The sequence below is a fragment of the Bufo gargarizans genome, chromosome 6, assembly GCF_014858855.1.
Source record: "Bufo gargarizans isolate SCDJY-AF-19 chromosome 6, ASM1485885v1, whole genome shotgun sequence".
NCBI classification, from domain to species: domain Eukaryota; kingdom Metazoa; phylum Chordata; class Amphibia; order Anura; family Bufonidae; genus Bufo; species Bufo gargarizans.
In genome coordinates, this window is record NC_058085.1 from 17,103,929 (window position 1) to 17,123,801 (window position 19,873).

At 43.8% G+C, this 19,873-nt stretch overlaps 1 protein-coding gene across 1 annotated transcript; it reads right to left on the reverse strand.

Annotated features, from left to right (window-relative positions):
- Nucleotides 1–9,300: 9,300 nt before the first annotated feature.
- On the reverse strand, nucleotides 9,301–15,388 carry LOC122940440 (gastrula zinc finger protein XlCGF17.1-like). The gene is made up of 2 exons (XM_044297116.1): nucleotides 15,208–15,388; nucleotides 9,301–10,445 (listed from the first exon to the last, which is right to left on the reverse strand). The coding sequence occupies exons 1-2, from the start codon at nucleotides 15,335–15,337 to the stop codon at nucleotides 9,607–9,609; spliced, it is 969 nt and encodes a 322-aa protein (XP_044153051.1). The 5' UTR covers nucleotides 15,338–15,388; the 3' UTR covers nucleotides 9,301–9,606.
- Nucleotides 15,389–19,873: the final 4,485 nt, after the last annotated feature.

Sequence of the window (19,873 nt, forward strand, 5' to 3'; positions counted from 1 at the left end):
GCTACTGGGACCTGAGGTAGTTGGTACACTAGGACGTGTGAGGGATAGATTTCAAATAGCTCTGATACAGCAGAAACCACTAAATTAGGAAATTGCTAAATTGGGAATTGTATTTCAACCCAGAACAAAAAATGTGCTTTGATGGACACTAAATAACTTGCCCAGCCACAACAGTACAGCAGTAACGACAGATTCAGCAGGATATAAATTTGAGGCCTAGTATTTAGGCGCTGGGTGACAGGTATAGGTTTACTGACAGAATTAGACTTGGAAATGCACAGTAGCGTGTGTGTGAAGTTATTCAGAATGACCCTATGTGCACCTTGAATCTGATATACCCTTTTAGGGATGTATTTAAAGTAGGCCTGATACAGCAGAAACCACTAAATTAGGAAATTGCTAAATTGGGAATTGTATTTCAACCCAGAACAAAAAATGTGCTTTGACGGACACTAAATAACTTGCCCAGCCACAACAGTACAGCAGTAACGACAGATTTAGCTGGATATAAACTTGAGGCCTAGTATTTAGGCGCTGGGTGACAGGTATACGTTTACTGACAGAATTACACTGGGATATGGCCAAAAAATAACCACACTATTGATGGTTAAATGCACTTGGTGTGACAGCTTGACCAACCACACTACTGAGGGTTAAATGCACTTGGTGACAGGCGCAGCTTGCCCCTGATGTAGTATATGGCCAAAAAATAAACAGACTATTGCTGGTTAAATGCACTTGGTGTGACAGCTTCACCCTGATGTAGGCTTTAGCCAAAAAACAACCACGCCATTGAGGGTTAAATGCACTTGGTGACAGGCGCAGCTTGCCCCTGATGTAGTATATGGCCAAAAAATAAACAGACTATTGCTGGTTAAATGCACTTGGTGTGACAGCTTCACCCTGATGTAGGCTTTAGCCAAAAAACAACCACACCATTGAGGGTTAAATGCACTTGGTGGCAGCTTGTGCTGGTGCAACACAAGACACAAAATGGCCGCCGATCACCCCAGAAAAAAGTGTCTGAAAAACGCTCTCGGCAGCCTACAAACAGTGAGCAATTCAATAGCAGCAGTTCAATCATCCACAGCTGCAGATCGATCAATGGATGGAGTCTTTTGGAGGAGTTAATCAGCCTAATCTCGCCCTACTGTCGCAGCTGCAACCTCTCCCTATGCTAATCAGAGCAGAGTGACGGGCGGCGCTATGTGACTACAGCTTAAATAGAGGCTGGGTCACATGGTGCTCTGGCCAATCACAGCCATGCCAATAGTAGGCATGGCTGTGACGGCCTCTTGGGGCACGTAGTATGACGCTTGTTGATTGGCTGCTTTGCAGCCTTTCAAAAAGCGCCAAGAAAGCGACGAACACCGAACCCGAACCCGGACTTTTACGAAAATGTCCGGGTTAGGGTCCGTGTCACGGACACCCCAAAATTCGGTACGAACCCGAACTATACAGTTCGGGTTCGCTATTCCCTAGTCCTAAGAGATAATTGATAAACGTCTCGGTTGTCTCTAGGACAATAGACATTGTGTATTCTCCTGCCTGGGATACAATTGCATCAACCCATTGTGTGGGGTAATTGTATCACAGGCAGAGGGGAGGATTTTGTGTGGGAGTGTCTGAGTGTATTGTACGTGTTTATTGGCTGTTTTTACAAAACCCTGTGGGTGGTAACCTTGTTGGAAAATGCATGTGTGTTCAATAAAGAGTTCATGTTTTACCCTTCTTCATGTTGAGGCTGGTGTTTGGGTAACTGATCGACACTGGAGATTGCTATACGCTGAAGATTTGCTATACTCCCCTGGCTATACTATTAGCTCTTGTAAGAGTTGTTCCTGCTCTCTAGATTTAGGAGAGGTTCACCAACTGGAGCCTGGAGCCTTGTCGTAGGTCCAGGGTGGGTAGGAGACGGCGAGACCTCAACCAAGCTTCGGTGGTTCGTGGGGTCTGCAGCGCTTACGGTGTCAAGTGGAGTGCTTGGAGTCCTCGGGAAGCACTAGGAGCATCATTCGACGGAGGTACCCGGTCGGGGTGCCAGGAGATCCATTACAGTTGTCATCTCTGAGTTGTTCGACTGTGTCTACTTTACTTATTTGTTTTCCCTTTTAAATATTCCCTCCCTTTGCAATATGTACAGTACACCTTCTCATTCAAAGAGTTTTCTTTATTTTCATGACTATGAAAATTGTATATTCACACCGAAGGCATCAAAACTATGAATTAACACATGTGGAATTATATACATAACAAAAAAGTGTGAAACAACTGAAAATATGTCATATTCTAGGTTCTTGAAAGTAGCCACCTTTTGCTTTGATTACTGCTTTGCACACTCTTGGCATTCTCTTGATGAGCTTCAAGAGGTAGTCACCTGAAATGGTTTTCACTTCACAGGTGTGCCCTGTCGGGTTTAATAAGTGGGATTTCTTGCCTTATAAATGGGGTTGGGACCAACGGTTGCGTTGTGGAGAAGTCAGGTGGATACACAGCTGATAGTCCTACTGAATAGACTGTTAGAATTTGTATTATGGCAAGAAAAAAGCAGCTAATTAAAGAAAAACGAGTGGCCATCATTACTTTGAGAAATGAAGGTCAGTCAGTCTGAAAAATTGGGAAAACTTTGAAAGTGTCCCCAAGTGCAGTCACAAAAACCATCAAGCGCTACAAAGAAACTGGCTCACATGCGGACCGCCCCAGGAAAGGAAGACCAAGAGTCACCTCTGCTGCGGAGGATAAGTTCATCCGAGTCACCAGCCTCAGAAATCGCAGGTTAACAGCAGCTCAGATTAGAGACCAGGTCAATGCCACACAGAGTTCTAGCAGTAGACACATCTCTAGAACAACTGTTAAGAGGAGACTGTGTGAATCAGGCCTTCATGGTAGAATATCTGCTAGGAAACCACTGCTAAGGACAGCCAACAAGCAGAAGAGACTTGTTTGGGCTAAAGAACACAAGGAATGGACATTAGACCAGTGGAAATCTGTGCTTTGGTCTGATGAGTCCAAATTTAAGATCTTTGGTTCCAACCACCGTGTCTTTGTGCGACGCAGAAAAGGTGAACGGATGGACTCTACATGCCTGGTTCCCACCGTGAAGCCTGGAGGAGGAGGTGTGATGGTGTGGGGGTGCTTTGCTGGTGACACTGTTGGGAATTTATTCAAAATTGAAGGCATACTGAACCAGCATGGCTACCACAGCATCTTGTAGCGGCATGCTATTCCATCCGGTTTGCGTTTAGTTGGACCATCATTTATTTTTCAACAGGACAATGACCCCAAACACACCTCCAGGCTGTGTAAGGGCTATTTGACCATGAAGGAGAGTGATGGGGTGCTGTGCCAGATGACCTGGCCTCCACAGTCACCGGACATGAACCCAATCGAGATGGTTTGGGGTGAGCTGGACCGCAGAGTGAAGGCAAAAGGGCCAACAAGTGCTAAGCATCTCTGGGAACTCCCTCAAGACTGTTGGAAGACCATTTCAGGTGACTACCTCTTGAAGCTCATCAAGAGAATGCCAAGAGTGTGCAAAGCAGTAATCAAAGCAAAAGGTGGCTACTTTGAAGAACCTAGAATATGACATATTTTCAGTTGTTCACACTTTTTTGTTATGCATATAATTCTACATGTGTCAATTCATAGTTTTGATGCCTTCAGTGTGAATCTACAATTTTCATAGTCATGAAAATAAAGAAAACTCTTTGAATGAGAAGGTGTGTCCAAACTTTAGGTCTGTACTGTATATTTCCCATAATGTACTAAGTAGTGTTCTAATAAGTAACTTGGGAATAAGTATAGTTTCGAGATATTGGTACGGAGAAAGTGTAATTGTCTCAGATATGACATAGGAGAGCCCTTTTAATTTCATATCCCATACTGATGAGATGAGGAAAGCGAATAGTACACCTATGTGAATTGATATGTTAGAATTAAGGTTTCCCCTTATTCCCGTTATCCTTTTTCATCTTATATATGTTAGTAACATAGTAACATAGTACATAAGGCCGAAAAAAGACATTTGTCCATCCAGTTCGGCCTGTCATCCTGCAAGTTGATCCAGAGGAAGGCAAAAAACCCCTGTGAGGTAGAAGCCAATTTTCCTCACTTTAGGGGAATAAAAATTCCTTCCCGACTCCAATCAGGCAATCAGAATAAATCCCTGGATCAACGATCTCTCTCTAGTAGCTATAGCCTGTAATATTATTACGCTCCAGAAATACATCCAGGCCCCTCTTGAATTCCTTTATTGTACTCACCATCACCACCTCCTCAGGCAGAGAGTTCCATAGTCTCACTGCTCTTACCGTAAAGAATCCTCTTCTATGTTTGTGTACAAACCTTCTTTGCTCCAGACGCAGAGGATGTCCCCTCGTCACAGTCACCGTCCTGGGAATGAATAGATGATGGGATAGATCTCTGTACTGACCCCTGATATATTTATACATATTAATTAGATCTCCTCTCAGTCGTCTTTTTTCTAAAGTGAATAACCCTAATTTTGATAATCTTTCAGGGTACTGTAGTTGCCCCATTCCAGTTATTACTTTAGTTGCCCTCCTCTGGACCCTCTCCAGCTCTGCTATGTCTGCTTTGTTCACTGGAGCCCAGAACTGTACACAGTACTCCATGTGTGGTCTGACTAATGATTTGTAAAGTGGTAGGACTATGTTCTCATCACGGGCATCTATGCCCCTTTTGATGCAGCCCATTATCTTATTGGCCTTGGCAGCAGCTGCCTGACACTGTTTTTTGCAGCTTAGTTTGCTGTTTATTAAAATTCCTAGATCTTTTTCCATGTCAGTGTTACCGAGTGTTTTACCATTTAATAAGTACGGGTGACTTGCATTATTCCTTCCCATGTGCATAACTTTACATTTGTCAGTGTTAAACCTCATCTGCCACTTATCTGCCCAAGCCTCCAATCTATCCAGATCGCTCTGTAGTAGTATACTGTCCTCATCAGTGTTAATTACTTTACACAGTTTAGTGTCATCTGCGAAAATTGATATTTTGCTATGCAAGCCTTCTACAAGATCATTAATAAATATATTGAAGAGAATAGGGCCCAATACTGACCCCTGAGGTACCCCACTAGTGACAGTGACCCAATCTGAGTATGTACCATTAATAACCACCCTCTGTTTTCTATCATTGAGCCAGTTACTTACCCACTTACAGACGTTTTCTCCCAGTCCGAGCATTCTCATTTTATATACTAACCTTTTATGTGGTACTGTGTCAAATGCTTTGGAGAAGTCCAGATACACGACATCCATTGATTCGCCGCTGTCAAGTCTAGAACTTACCTCCTCATAGAAACTGATTAAATTTGTTTGACATGAGCGATCCCTCACGAAACCATGCTGATATGGCGTTATTTGCTTATTTCCGTTAAGATGCTCTAACATAGCATCTCTCAGAAAACCTTCAAACAGTTTACCCACAACAGATGTTAAACTTACCGGCCTATAGTTTCCAGGCTCTGTTTTTGGACCCTTTTTGAATATTGGCACCACATTTGCCATGCGCCAATCCTGTGGGACATTCCCTGTCAATATAGAATCTGCAAATATTAGAAATGAGGGTCTGGCTATGACATTACTTAATTCCCTTAGGATACGGGGGTGTATGCCATCCGGTCCTGGCGATTTGTCTATTTTAATCTTTTTAAGTCGCTGTTGCACTTCTTCCTGGGTCAGGCAGGACACTTTTAATGGGGAATTTATTTCAACATTCGGCATGTCATCTGACAGTTTATTTTCCTCAGTGAATACATTGGAGAAAAAAATATTTAACAGCTTTGCTTTCTCCTCGTCGCTCTCTGCGACTCTCCCCTCATTACTCTTTAACGGGCCGACACCTTCAGATTTATACTTTTTAACATTTATATAATTGAAGAACATTTTAGGATTAGTTTTACTCTCTTTGGCAATTAATCTCTCGGTCTCTAGTTGGGCCGCTTTTATTTGTTTTTTACATGTTCTATTTTTATCCTTATAGTTTTTCAGTGCTTCCGTGCTACCTTCCTGTTTTAGTGTTTTATATGCTTTCTTTTTGTCATTTATTGCTTTCGTTACAGTTCTATTTATCCACATTGGTTTCTTTTTGTTCCTTAACCTTTTATTCCCATACGGTATGTACCTCTCACAATGAGATTTTAGGATGCTTTTAAAGATATCCCATTTTGTGGCTGTATTTTTATTTGTGAGAACTTTATCCCATTTAGTTAGGCCTATGGCCTCTCTTAGTTGGCTAAATTTAGCTTTTTTGAAGTTTGGTATTTTTGTTCCTCCCTGTAGAAACGCTCTTTTGAATGATAATTGGAAGGTTATTACTTTGTGGTCACTATTTCCCAGGTGTCCCCCAACCTGCACGTCTGTTGTTCTGTCAGGCCTATTGGTTAATACTAAGTCCAGAATGGCCGTCCCTCTAGTCGGGTCCTGAACCAGTTGGGAGAGGTAATTGTCTTTGGTTATTGCCAAGAACCTGTTTCCTTTATGAGATATACAAGTTTCAGTTTCCCAGTCTATATCTGGGTAGTTGAAGTCCCCCATAATAACCACCTCATTATGATTTGCCGCCTCGTCTATCTCGGTTTTAGTTAAACCCACTAAATGCAACTGGTGAATTTACCAATCGCACACCCAGTATCTACAAGTGCATAATGTATCATTATGTGTTCACACCGCAGACAGTGTGGTAATATTGGAAGTCTCACTACCGACTCCATAAAGTTGTGTAATAACAACGACTTGTTATGTTTTATGGTTCAACTGTTCTATGTTGTGCACTGTATTCATGAGATCAGAACTACAACAAAACATCAAAAACAATACTCACAACTAATAGATTGGCAGGAACTGCTGGGCATAAAGCTAAGAGTCATTATAATAGTCTTGATAACATAACGCATAATGTCTTGGAACATAAGAGGCTGTGGGAGTAATAAGAAACGTACCATGTTTTTTTCCCTTACAAAGTCTCATATTCCACTAACTTGTGACCAAAAATAAAAACTTCCATGAACTCACTATACCCATCACAAAATACCTTGGGGTGTCTTTTTTCCAAAATGGGGTCACTTGTGGGGTAGTTATAATGCCCTGGCATTTTAGGGGCCCTGATGCGTGAGAAGTATTTTGAAATCCAAATGTGTTAAAAATGCCCTGTGAACTCCTAAAAGTGCTCTTTAGAATGTGGGTCCCTTTGCCCACCTAGGCTGCAAAAAAGTGTCACACATGTGGTATCGCCATACTCAGGAGAAGTTGGGCAATGTGTTTTGGGGTGTATTTTTACATAGATATTTCTCTCACCCAGCATGGGTATATGTAAAAATACACCCCAAAACACATTGCCCAATTTCTCCTGAGTATGGCGATACCACACGTGTGACACTTTTTTGCAGCCTAGATGCGCAAAAAAGGGGCCCAAATTCCTTTTAGGAGGGCATTTTTAGACATTTGGATCCCAGACTTCTTCTCACGCTTTAGGGCCCCTAAAATGCCAGGGCAGTATAAATACCCCACATGTGACCCCATTTTGGAAAGAAGACACCCCAAGGTATTCAATGAGGGGCATGGCGAGTTCATAGAAGATTTTTTTTTTTGGCACAAGTTAGCGGAAATAGATTTTTTTTTTCTCACAAAGTCTCCCTTTCCGCTAACTTGGGACAAAAAGTTCAATATTTCATGGACTCAATATGCCCCTCAGCGAATACCTTGGGGTGTCTTCTTTCCGAAATGGGGTCACATGTGGGGTATTTATACTGCCCTGGCATTTTAGGGGCCCTAAAGCGTGAGAAGAAGTCTGGAATATAAATGTCTAAAAAAATTTACGCATTTGGATTCCATGAGGGGTATGGTGAGTTCATGTGAGATTCACAAGTTAGTGGAATATGAGACTTTGTAAGAAAAAATAAATAAAATCAATTTCCGCTAACTTGTGCCAAAAAAATGTCTGAATGGAGACTTACAGGGGGGTGATCAATGACAGGAGGGGGTGATCAGGGAGTCTATATGGGGTGATCACCCCCCTGTCATTGATCACCCCCCTGTAAGGCTCCATTCAGACGTCCTTATGTGTTTTGCGGATCCGATCCATGGATCTGCAAAACACATACGGACCTCTGAATGGAGCCTTACAGGGGGGTGATCAATGACAGGAGGGGGTGATCAGGGAGTCTTTATGGGGTGATCACCCTCCTCTAAGGCTTCATTCAGACGTCCGTATGTGTTTTGAGGATCCGTGGATCCATGGATCGGATCCGCAAAACACATACGGATGTCTGAATGGAGCCTTACAGGGGGGTGATCAATGACAGGGGGGGTGATCAGCGAGTCTCAATGGGGTGATCACCCCCCTGTCATTGATCACCCCCCTGTAAGGCTCCATTCAGACGTCAGTATGTGTTTTATGGATCCGCAAAACACGGACACCGCGGTTCCGCAAAACACATACGGACATCTGAATGGAGCCTTCTAGGGGGGTAATCAATGACAGGGGGGTGATCAGGGAGTCTATATGGGGCGTTCAGGGGGTTAATAAGTGACAGGGGGGGGTGTAGTGTAGTGGTGTTTGGTGCTACTTTACAGAGCTGCCTGTGTCCTCTGGTGGTCGATCCAAGTAAAAGGGACCACCAGAGGACCAGGTAGCAGGTATATTAGACGCTGTTATCAAAACAGCGTCTAATATACCTTTTACGGGTTAAAAAAAAAATATATCTCTTGATGAGATAGACTTCCCCAAACTGACGCAAGAAGCAGTGGATCTTCTAGACGCCCTATATCAAACTTGGCACTAACAGAGGCAATAGCACAGTTAGCCAAAGGGAAATCCCCTGGACCCGACTGATTGCCTCTGGAAGTATATATTAAATATGCTAAGCATATAAACCCATTATTACTCCATATGTATGAAGATGCTTTTAATAAGGGGTCCTTGCCTTTATCCCTGTAAGATGCCACAATTGTAGTACTGCTTATGCCGGGGAAGGATCCAGCTGACTGTGGATCGTCTAGGTCAATTTCCTTGTTAAATATTGACTATAATATTCTAGCAAAACTTCTGGCAGTAAGATTAGGAAGAGTTGTCAGTATGTTGATCCACCCCGATTAGTCTGGATTCTTGCCTGGCAGATCCACCACGGATAACATCAGGAGGGTACAGGTGGTGACTCAGATTATGAGGGAGGAAAGATGGGTATTGGCATCCCTCGATACCGCAAAAGCGTTCGATTCTTTAGAGTGGCCGTACCTATTGATGACACTCCAACATTTTGGATTTGGTCCCAAATTTATTAACTTGATTTCCATATTTACAAGCAACCTAGGGCTAATATACTGGTGAACGGGCTGGTGTCTGAAAGTTTTGACTTAGGAAGAGAAACGCTTCAGGGATGTCCTCTGTCCCCATTGCCCTTTGCACTTGCCATAAAATCCTTAGCTATAAGCATTAGGATAGATGAGCAGTTTAAGGGTATAAACATAGGAGAACTAGAAGATTGAATCGGCTTATATGCTGATGACATGGTGTTATTTATGTCTAAAGTAGAGACCACACTTCCCAGAACCATATCTTTGATTGAGACATTTGGACACTATTCTAGCCTGGATTCTCCCCTGTGTGAATTCTCTGATGTATAACAAGCTGTGATTTACGGTTAAAACATTTTCTACATTCTGAACATAAAAATGGCTTCTCTCCTGTGTGAATTCTCTGATGTATAACAAGCTGTGATTTATGGTTAAAACAGTTTCCACATTCTGAACATGAAAATGGTTTCTGTCCTGTGTGAATTCTCTGATGTATAACAAGATATGATTTACAGTTAAAACATTTCCCACATTCTAAACATGAAAATGGTTTTTCTCCTGTGTGAATTCTCTGATGTATAACAAGATATGATTTATGTTTAAAACATTTTCCACATTCTGAACATGAAAATGGCTTCTCTCCTGTGTGAATTCTCTGATGTATAACAAGATCTGATTTTTGGTTAAAACATTTTCCACATTCTGAACATGAAAATGGCTTCTCTCCTGTGTGAATTCTCTGATGCACAACAAGCTTTGATTTACAGATAAAACATTTCCCACATTCTAAACATGAAAATGGCTTCTCTCCTGTGTGAATTCTCTGATGTTTTACAAGAGCTGATTTATGGTTAAAACATTTTCCACATTCTGAACATGAAAATGGTTTCTCTTTTACGTGAGCGGTTTTATGTTTAGCACCTCCTCTGTGACTTTTATTCTGTGTTACAGTCTGTGATGAATCAAAAGATCGGACCTGTTTAAAAGAATCAATTGATGCGTTGCTGTGATTGGATGACGGTATATTTTGCATATTGGCATGCTCTTCAAATGTATCTTGTGTGATACCATAATCTACTTCAAAATCTGAAGATACCAGATGTTTCTCTAAATTCCTGGTACAGTCATCTGCCAAGAATAAAACACATTTTATTATTGATGAATAATATTAAAATTGTATAGAAGTTTTACAAATTTTCGATATAAAAAATCCACAGAAAGTATAAGACATGGCACACAATTACAATATCAATTGACTACAACAGTGGTGGCCAAACAGACCACAATCTAATAGTAGACTGAGGGGCATAACTCGAAAATGCTGGCTCCCACCTTGAGCAACTTCCCTGCAACCCCCACCCAATCAGTCATTTAAAAGATATATAAATAAAATATTTCCTAGCGCTGGACAAGAGTTGACAAATTCCCTCTTAGTGCCCCACACAATAGTTATCTCCCCTCAGTGTCCCTTTCACAGTGGAATTCCCCTTAGTGCCCTCTTCATAGTGCTGATGCTCCCTAAATGCCCCCACTCAGTAGAATGTACTCAAGGTCTCCAAACGGTAGTTATGCCCCCTAAGTGCCCCCACACAGTAGTTATGCTCCCTTTGTGCGCCCCCTGCAGTAGAGCTGTCCCTTAGTGTCCCCTTTACATCAGCGAAGCTCCTGTACTGTGAATAAAGTTAAAGTAATACCGATCTTCCCAGCAGCAGGCAAATATTTGGTGTTCAGTGGTGAGATTTGTATGACCTCTTAAAGGGTTTCTATCACTTCGGTGTCACATATTTAGCTGTCAGACACTAGCGATCCGCTAGTGTCTGCTCTGCCCAACCATCCTAATATAATTGCTTTTGGGGCAGCCGTTTTGCTAAAAAAAGAACTTTTATTAATATGCTAATAAGCCTCTAGGTGCTATGGGGGCGTCATTAGCACCTAGAGGCTCCGTCTACCTTCAGAAACTGCCGCCGCCCAGCGCGTCCCTCCAGCCCGCCCATCTCCTCCTGAATGCGATCCTCCTTGTGAGCGCCTGTATTCGGCGCATGCGCAGTGAATGTCTGACAGCTTCCCTGCTCAGACATCTCCACTGCGCCTGTTCCTTGGAGCACTATGGCGTCATCGCGCAGGCGCAGTGAAGATGTATGAGCAAGGAAGCGGTCAGACATTCACTGCGCATGCGCCGAATACAGGCGCTCACAAGGAGGATCGCATTCAGGAGGAGATGGGCGGGCTGGAGGGACGCGCTGGGCGGCGGCAGTTTCTGAAGGTAGACGGAGCCTCTAGGTGCTAATGACGCCCCCATAGCACCTAGAGGCTTATTAGCATATTAATAAAAGTTCTTTTTTTAGCAAAACGGCTGCCCCAAAAGCAATTATATTAGGATGGTTGGGCAGAGCAGACACTAGCGGATCGCTAGTGTCTGACAGCTAAATATGTGCAGCGAAGTGATAGAAACCCTTTAAGAGGTCATACAAAAAAATCTCACCACTGAACACCAAATATTTGCCTGCTGCTGGGAAGATCGGTATTACTTTAACTTTATTCACAGTACAGGAGCTTCGCTGATGTAAAGGGGACACTAAGGGACAGCTCTACTGCAGGGGGCGCACAAAGGGAGCATAACTACTGTGTGGGGGCACTTAGGGGGCATAACTACCGTTTGGAGACCTTGAGTACATTCTACTGAGTGGGGGCATTTAGGGAGCATCAGCACGCGTAGAGAAAAGTCGCTCTTCATTTGGTGCTAAAGGACCTACACTCTCAGTGGGACGATGTCACCATGCATTACTAAGCCATAATGATGGGAAAACATGGTGATGTCATCACGTTGGTAGCACAGGTCCTTCATCACTAAGAGAGACTGCCTTGTGTGTACAAGCGGATAAGGCAATTTATTTTTATTTTAACCCCTAAATGGCCATTTTCCACTTGTGTGCCCATTTTAGACGGCCATTACATGGATGCACTCCTGTCTAAATGGCCATTAAAAATAGTCTCATTAATTTACATTGGGTCCATCTTGCAGTGAAAACGGCCACAAATAGGACATGTCCTATTTATCACAAACACTATTCAGCCTTAAAAAAAAAATGGCCACGTGAATAGCGCCATCGAGTTCAATTCATTCTAAAAACTGTTGTGTGAATGTAGCCTTATCCTGCAGCCTTTCCCGATTACACAAACTACATATAGCGCCAAAGAATAATCCTGTGACCCGAACTTCATCACTACAGCTAGGACACTGTGCATACCGAGGTCTCGCCACATCTCAGTCCTGTCACTCTGCATGGCCCACACCATAACATCTTTCTTTTTTCGTGAATTTATAATATTAAAGGTGTTATCTCATGAGACAATAGGGTCAATTCACCAGGATATGCCCCTATTGTCTGGTAGCTGCGAGAATTCACCGTAGATGATAAATATTGCATAATCTATGTAGTCTGGGCTGTTACGGACGCAGAAATACCAAACATTTGGGGGAGATTTTTTTTATTGAAAAGATTATTTTCAAACAAAAAAAAAAAAAGCATAATTTTTTTAAATGAGATTTATTGAATAAATTAGGGTTTTTCCCCCCCTTTTTTTACCACTTCATAGTCCCACAAGGGGACTATAACAGACAGCTTTTTGATTGATTTTAAAGTGCAATGCATTATCCCTATAGTGCATTTCATTTTAAGGTCAGTGCTATTCTGCTGCTGAAAATTACTCAAGGCTGGTCTGGGGCCTACACACGACACCAGCCAGCCTTCACACACATCGGCACTCTGCGATCGCATTTACAAAGTGCCGATGGGAGAAAGAGGGAGTCCACTTTATCTGTCAGCAGTTTACATGCGGCAGGCGCCACTGCCCGCGGCAGGCGCAAGTATTAAACAGCCTGGATCAGCACTCCTGCCAGTCCGGGCTGTTAGAGCAGGGCCGCGGCTCTCATCAGTGCAGCTCTTAGACTGGGGCGCCGTAAAAGAAGAGGCGGCCCATCCTAAGGCCACTTAGTGACCGCCATAAAAAGGCATATGGGTGGTCACTAAGGGGTTAATAACCCCACTGATAGCATGTCAAGGCATGTAGGTGAATTTATTTATGCACGTGTAAGAAATACAGATTAATACAGATTTTTAGGAAAATACCGTAAGCCATATATTGTATCGGTATCCTGTTCTCAGCAACTTCCTGGTAATTAGAGCCTATACTTGTCCTCTCAAAGCCAGTGTGAGCGAGTACTGTCTATCTGGACAACGGACCATTAGCATATCAAAAGGTACTGTAGTTGTCAATTATATAAAGAATGGCTGACAACTGTCCAGTAGGTGGAACATGGCTAGTGGGGCAGGAAAATGCTGGAAAATCCCAACATTCCAGCTGCTTCTATCAGTCTTCAAGAGTTAACAGAAAATTGCTAGAAAACTATAAGGAACAACCAAAAGGATGTGTCCAAGCCATAGGGCCTCAGGACAGCGATACAGATGACTGTGTTGCGGCGGGGAAGAGGAGCGAGAGGCGTCTCTTTTCCCTGTTCCTCTGATAGGCTGCTGGCACAAGACCCGCAGCCTATCAGAGGCCGGTTCAGGCAGCACAATGATGTAATCGCGCCGCCTGAGCCTTACAGCGCGGGACACATGTCGAAAGAGGCCTGCATCGCATCGCTACCATAAGGAGGTAAGTATAGAGAGGTGGGGGAGAGGCACTTGTTATTGGCAAATGATTTGGGGGAGAGGCACTTGTTACTGGCACATGATTGGGAGGAGGAGAGGCACTTGTTACTGGCTCATTATTGGGGGAACTATGGGGACACTTACTGGCACATTATATGGAGCCTCGCTCTGGCTCCCACCTGACACCGCCACAAGTACAATTATTGGCTTCCGCGGCCGGGGGTGGCCCTAAGTGGACTAATGGAAGAGACGCAGCGGGACCCGCGGCTGCTCTGAGCTCCCTCTCTGCATCTTTAGGAGAGCAGTGGCTGCTGGGGCTCGGAGCGTGCCGCCACACAAGCACTTCTTCTGAACGTTGCCAGTTCAGCCCCCAAAGAGCTGCGCAGCCACGCAGGGGAGAAGAAGAAGCAGCCAGGGCCCTCACCTCAGTCCGTGTCCGGCTGCCGCCCACAGACAGACAGTGGTGCCCAACCAGTGAATATAAGCCCAAAAGAGTATTTATTTTCCCTTAAAACAATGCTGACAAATGTATTGCACATTTAATAGACAGACTAAGGATACTATACCAAGTGTTTTTGTTTGTAGTTGATCTTTATTATCGCTTGCATATCTTGTGTTCGTGGGGGCCTCATGTTCGAGTTTCGCCTAAGGCCTCACAAAGTCTAGAGCCGCCTCTGAATGTAGCATCCCTGGCCAAATGCACTTGTCCACGTGTCCGTGGCTAAGTGGTCCTTCCCAGTAGCTGTGTTGGTCAGGGCACGTGTGATGTTACGGGACACATGTTGGTGTAAGACGGGCACGGCACACCTTGAAAAATAGTGGCGGCTAGGGACTGCGTAATGCGGGACGGCCGCCGATACCAGGCTGCGGAAGGCCTCAGTGTCCACAAGACTAAATGGCAACTTTTCCAGGGCCAGTAATTTGGAAAGCTGCGCATTTAGTGCTATGGCCTATGGGTGGGTGGGTGGCTGGGTATTTGTGCATGCGTTCAAAGTCCTGGGGTAAAGACATTTGGACACTGCGCTGGGACCCGGAAGTTGCTGACTCAAGCACATACGGTACTTGGCTGAGTACCGCCATGTGCCGAGCATCGAGATGCTTGAGCCGAAAAGGTGTTCGGCCGAACATGCTCGATCAACACTAATCATTATTCCCATATTGCACAATATATCTATTTCTTTTTTATCAGCAGAATCTTAGAGACCTCTCTGCTTTACTTAGTGGTCACTACTCACCTGGGCGGTTATCTGTAGGAATGTCCTCTGTACTCTGCTCATCACCCCTCACATATGTCTCTGTAGGATTAATATTGTTCAGATCTTCACCCGGATTCACAAGCTGTGAAAGAAATATTGTAGAAGTCATCAGACGGTTGGAAAAGTCGTGTGGAAGGTTTTATATGACCTAAAAAGACGACCAAAAATGACCGGACAGCAGAAGTTATCTGACCCAAATATCTGCAGGTCTCCTGTATAAATCCAATCTGATTGCTTCATTATTCCAACCAGTTTGCAATGCAGGGAGAGTAGCCCTTATATTCCATCCCTAACATTACATTGTGTATATAACATTACACTGTTTGTGCACCTGTTGCCCTTGCTGGCCGCCCCAGGGCTGTGAAGCCGGTAAGCCAAAGTTCTTTCGATCCGTGGCTGCTCTGCTGCAGCCAATTACTGGATTCAGGGGTAACATGTCCACAAGAAGCACATCACCACTAAAGCCAGTCATTAGCTGCAGTAAAGCAGGTGACCATGTCTGTGCCGGCGAGGGAGCAAACAACATTTACTGAAAGATGGACACACAGGAGCTGGCACACATAACCAAAGCTGAGGGTAGCAGGTACGTATGACTCTTTCCATAGTAGAGGCTGCGGGCACATGTGAAAAGTTACTTATTCCTGAACAAACCCTTTAATGCTGTCTTCCTGTTCTGTCTACCAGTTTTGGGATGACTGCAGGCATGAAGATACTGAACCTAGTATAAGGGACAGCGGAGAACACAGGAGAGGTGAGAACTTATCACTGCTTATAGTAAAAGGACAGGAGACGTGCAAACTGATTACGATTATATTATAGGATTATTATTACTATTATTAGTACCTTATAAAAGCCACTGTACTTTTTTTCAACAAGCGCTGCACGGCTAGATTTATCGCATGCATCATTCAGGGAGCATGTGTTATTTCTCCCACAATGTTCCTGCAATTGTCTCTGACCACCTTGCCCAGTTGGAGTTAGGTGAGGAGACGGCCAGCGCGGTTGTTTGCTGCTTGATGCACTTTAGAAAGTATTTGGCTATGTGGCTACTATCACCCAGGGAGATCCGCTCTAAAACGGCATGGCAACGCTTTACATGATAAGAAGAAGGGGTAATGGGAGCGATGTTCTGCCCTGCTTCTGTATGGGACAGGAGGATAGCCATGGAGGAGGCCGATAAGTGCCTGGTGTCGGAACAAACGTGGAGGTGTCAATAGGACCTGGCCTTCTTGCTACAGTGCTGCCTCGCTGCAAAAAACATTGATCTAATGGGCTGTGAAAGGCATGAACTGTTCCAGTCCGTAACCGTTGCTCCAGGTGTCCATTGTGTGCACCTTGCTGCACAGCTAGAATTGCAAGGAGTGGCCTACATTCACCGCCACTTGAGAGTACAAAGCAGAGATGGCTTTTTTTGAAAAAAATGCCAGCTAGATGACTTCTAGTGAAGCTGAGCACATGCCATTAGCCCCCTAAAGGCAACAGAATCCACAAAGTGGTACCACAGCGACTGCACCACCAGCAACTTGTGCAAGCAGAGTTGTTTCTTGGTCACACATTCCATTATCGATGGCTGATGGTGGGACAGAAAAAGGGGGAGGCATAGTCTGAGCAGGAGAAGCAGTAACTGATGGTGACTTGGACACAGTACTGCACGTGGATGCCGCCTGGCTGCCACAAAGGAGACTGGGAGAAGGAGGAATCTCTTGTTGTGGTAGCTGGCAGACACCTCTGTCACTCCCATGGCTTATTGTAATCTGGCAGATCTTGCACAGGGCATTGCTTTTGTCTTCCAGCACCGTAGAGAAAAACTGCCAGGCAGGAGATACTTGCACACTCCACACAGAGCTAGCTGCAGCCTAGCTTGTTTTAGGTCTGGCACGTTTTCAGTCTGCAACCACAGTATCATCATCATCACCAGTTCCCAAGCTGACAATATTAGAAGCAGATCTGGCCCTGGCAGGTTTTGGGAGCTTCTAACTGTATGCTGCCTTCACTCTGTATTGCTGCCACTGCCACCATCCTCTTCCTCTGATGTTACCTTCTTCTCAGCTCCCTGATCTAGCGCCCAGATCCTGTCCAACACACAATCATTGTAATAGTCCTGAACCTCTCCACCATGAAAACTGTGATATGTCATCATGGGTTTCCTAGCTTCCTCCGGATTACCTGCTTTATACTTGCCTTGAGTTCCACTGCTGCTACTACTGCCCCTACCATCACCAGTACAGTTACAGGTGCCACTACTCCTACCACCACAAACACAACTATGCATGGGGTGCCCCTCCGCCCCGAATCTCCTCCTCATGGTAGTCTAAACGTTGAGCCACCCAGTCCACAATTCCATACTACATGCAACACCATGCGATCAAAAAGGTGTATGTCCCACAAAATGGTATTAATAAAACAGTCACCTCATCCCGCAAAAAATGAGCCCTCTACATAAGAAAATCGCTCAAAAAATAAAAAAAACTATAGCTCTCAGAACATGGAGTAAAAAGTTTTTTTGTGTAAAAAATGCTATTATTGTGCTAAAGTGAAATAAAAAATATATACATATTAGGTATCGCCGCGTCTGTAACACCCAGCTCTATATAAATATCACATAACCTAACCCGTTAGCTGAACACCGTTAAAAAAAAAAAAAAAAAAAAAAAAAAAAAAGCTTTTTTGTCACCTTATATCAAAAAAATTGCAACACCAAGCAATAAAAAAAAAGGTGTGTACCCCCCCAAAATAGTACCAAACAGTCACCTCATCCCGCAATAAAATGAGACCCTACCTAAGGCATTCGGTCACAAAAAAAAAAAAATATGTCTCTCAGACTATGGAGACACTAATACATAATTATTTTGGTTTCAAAAATGCTATTATTGTGTAAAACTTAAATAGACATATTGGGTATTGCCACGTCTGTAATGACCCGCTCTATAAAAATGTCACATGACCTAACCCCTCAGGTGAACGCTGTAAAAATAAATAAATAAAAACTGCACCAAAAACAACACATTTTTTGGTCACCTTGCCCCATAAAGTGTAATAATAAATGATAAAAAAAAATCATATGTACCCAAAAATGGTACTGTTGAGGAAGGGTTGAGACGTATGCATATATCCATACAAAAGTGCGTGCATGTGTGATATATATGCATGCACTGACTGCCACGTCATAGGACGATGTACGCAGATATGCCCAGCATCTGCGCACGTCTGCCCCTAATGGTCTACAGGGACTCATTGTGGCCCCTGTGGAAAATATGTGCCCCCAAATAAGTATATATATATATATATATATATATATATATATATATATATCCGGAAATGGAACAGCACTCCAAGACTTGAAAAGAATAAATATCTTTATTCACACATGTGAAAAAATAGCAGCAATGTTTCAGCTCACAACTGAGCCTTTCTCAAGCTCAGTTGTGAGCTGAAACGTTGCTGCTATTTTTTCACATGTGTGAATAAAGATATTTATTCTTTTCAAGTCTTGGAGTGCTGTCCCATTTCCGGATATATATTAAGGGTGAAGCTCATTCCCTTGGACATAGCACCTGAGCCAGCGTACTGGTGCCGCCAAATTTCATTTTCTTATATATATATTTATGTATATATGTAGAGGGAAGTGTATTCAATTCCCTATAAACTCTTATCAACAGTTCATCCCCCATGTTTAGAGTAAAACTTGTGCTGATAGCCTGTAGGATAACAGCTGATTAGTATCTAGTCCTCTTTTGTTCAGGCCCCAAACAATCAGACTCTCTGGCACCGTTTGTCAGGGGGCTTTCTAACCAAAGACATTATAAACCTGTTTTCCACACCTCTGCCCCATGGCCATGCTTCTACTCCCAGCATTTTGGGACTAGTGGGGAGGACTCTGGGGATTTGAGGAAGGCACACTATGATGTCACATCACTGAGGAGGGGGGAGGTGGGCTGTTTCTGAGGCTGATATAGGAGCCCCAAGGAAGGAAGAGGGTCTCTTGCAACCAGACTAGAATCAGAGACACATGGGAGAAAGCACATCCATGATGACTACCTGGAAAAGGCCTACTAACTCTGGAAGGATTAAGTATTTACCTGTGTAGCCCCTATCTACCCCTCACATACCCCCTATTTCCAACCCCTTCCCTGCCACCAACACATCCCATTGCAATAACTATACCCATACCCCCTACAACCCCTTGCCCATAACTCACCACCCTATGATCCCTCTCCCTGTCATCCACTCCTACCATTGCCCTGTACCTCAGCAATCACTTGTTAGGTATTAACCCTGGCATTGCTGAATCCCTAACCACCTAACAGGAGCATCCCTGTTCCCGATACTCCTAACAGGAGCCAACCCTTGCATTGATGGATCCCTACCCTTTAGTTCCCCTTACCCTAATCCTACTATACTTGCAAGGTATGAACCCTTGCATCGCTGGACCCCTACCCAATGTCTGTGGCCTGCATTCACCCCTGCAGGGCCACCAATCTTAGGGATAGAATTGGACAGGTGGGGTGGGGTGGGCTGCTAATACTTGTATAGTTAGTTTGTGGGCGGAATTTGGGAACGTGTAGTTTAGGATTGTATATTTGTAGTGCTGTGTATTTACTGTATATCGTGTGCGTCAGGTGTTAATAAATACTGTTATATTTGT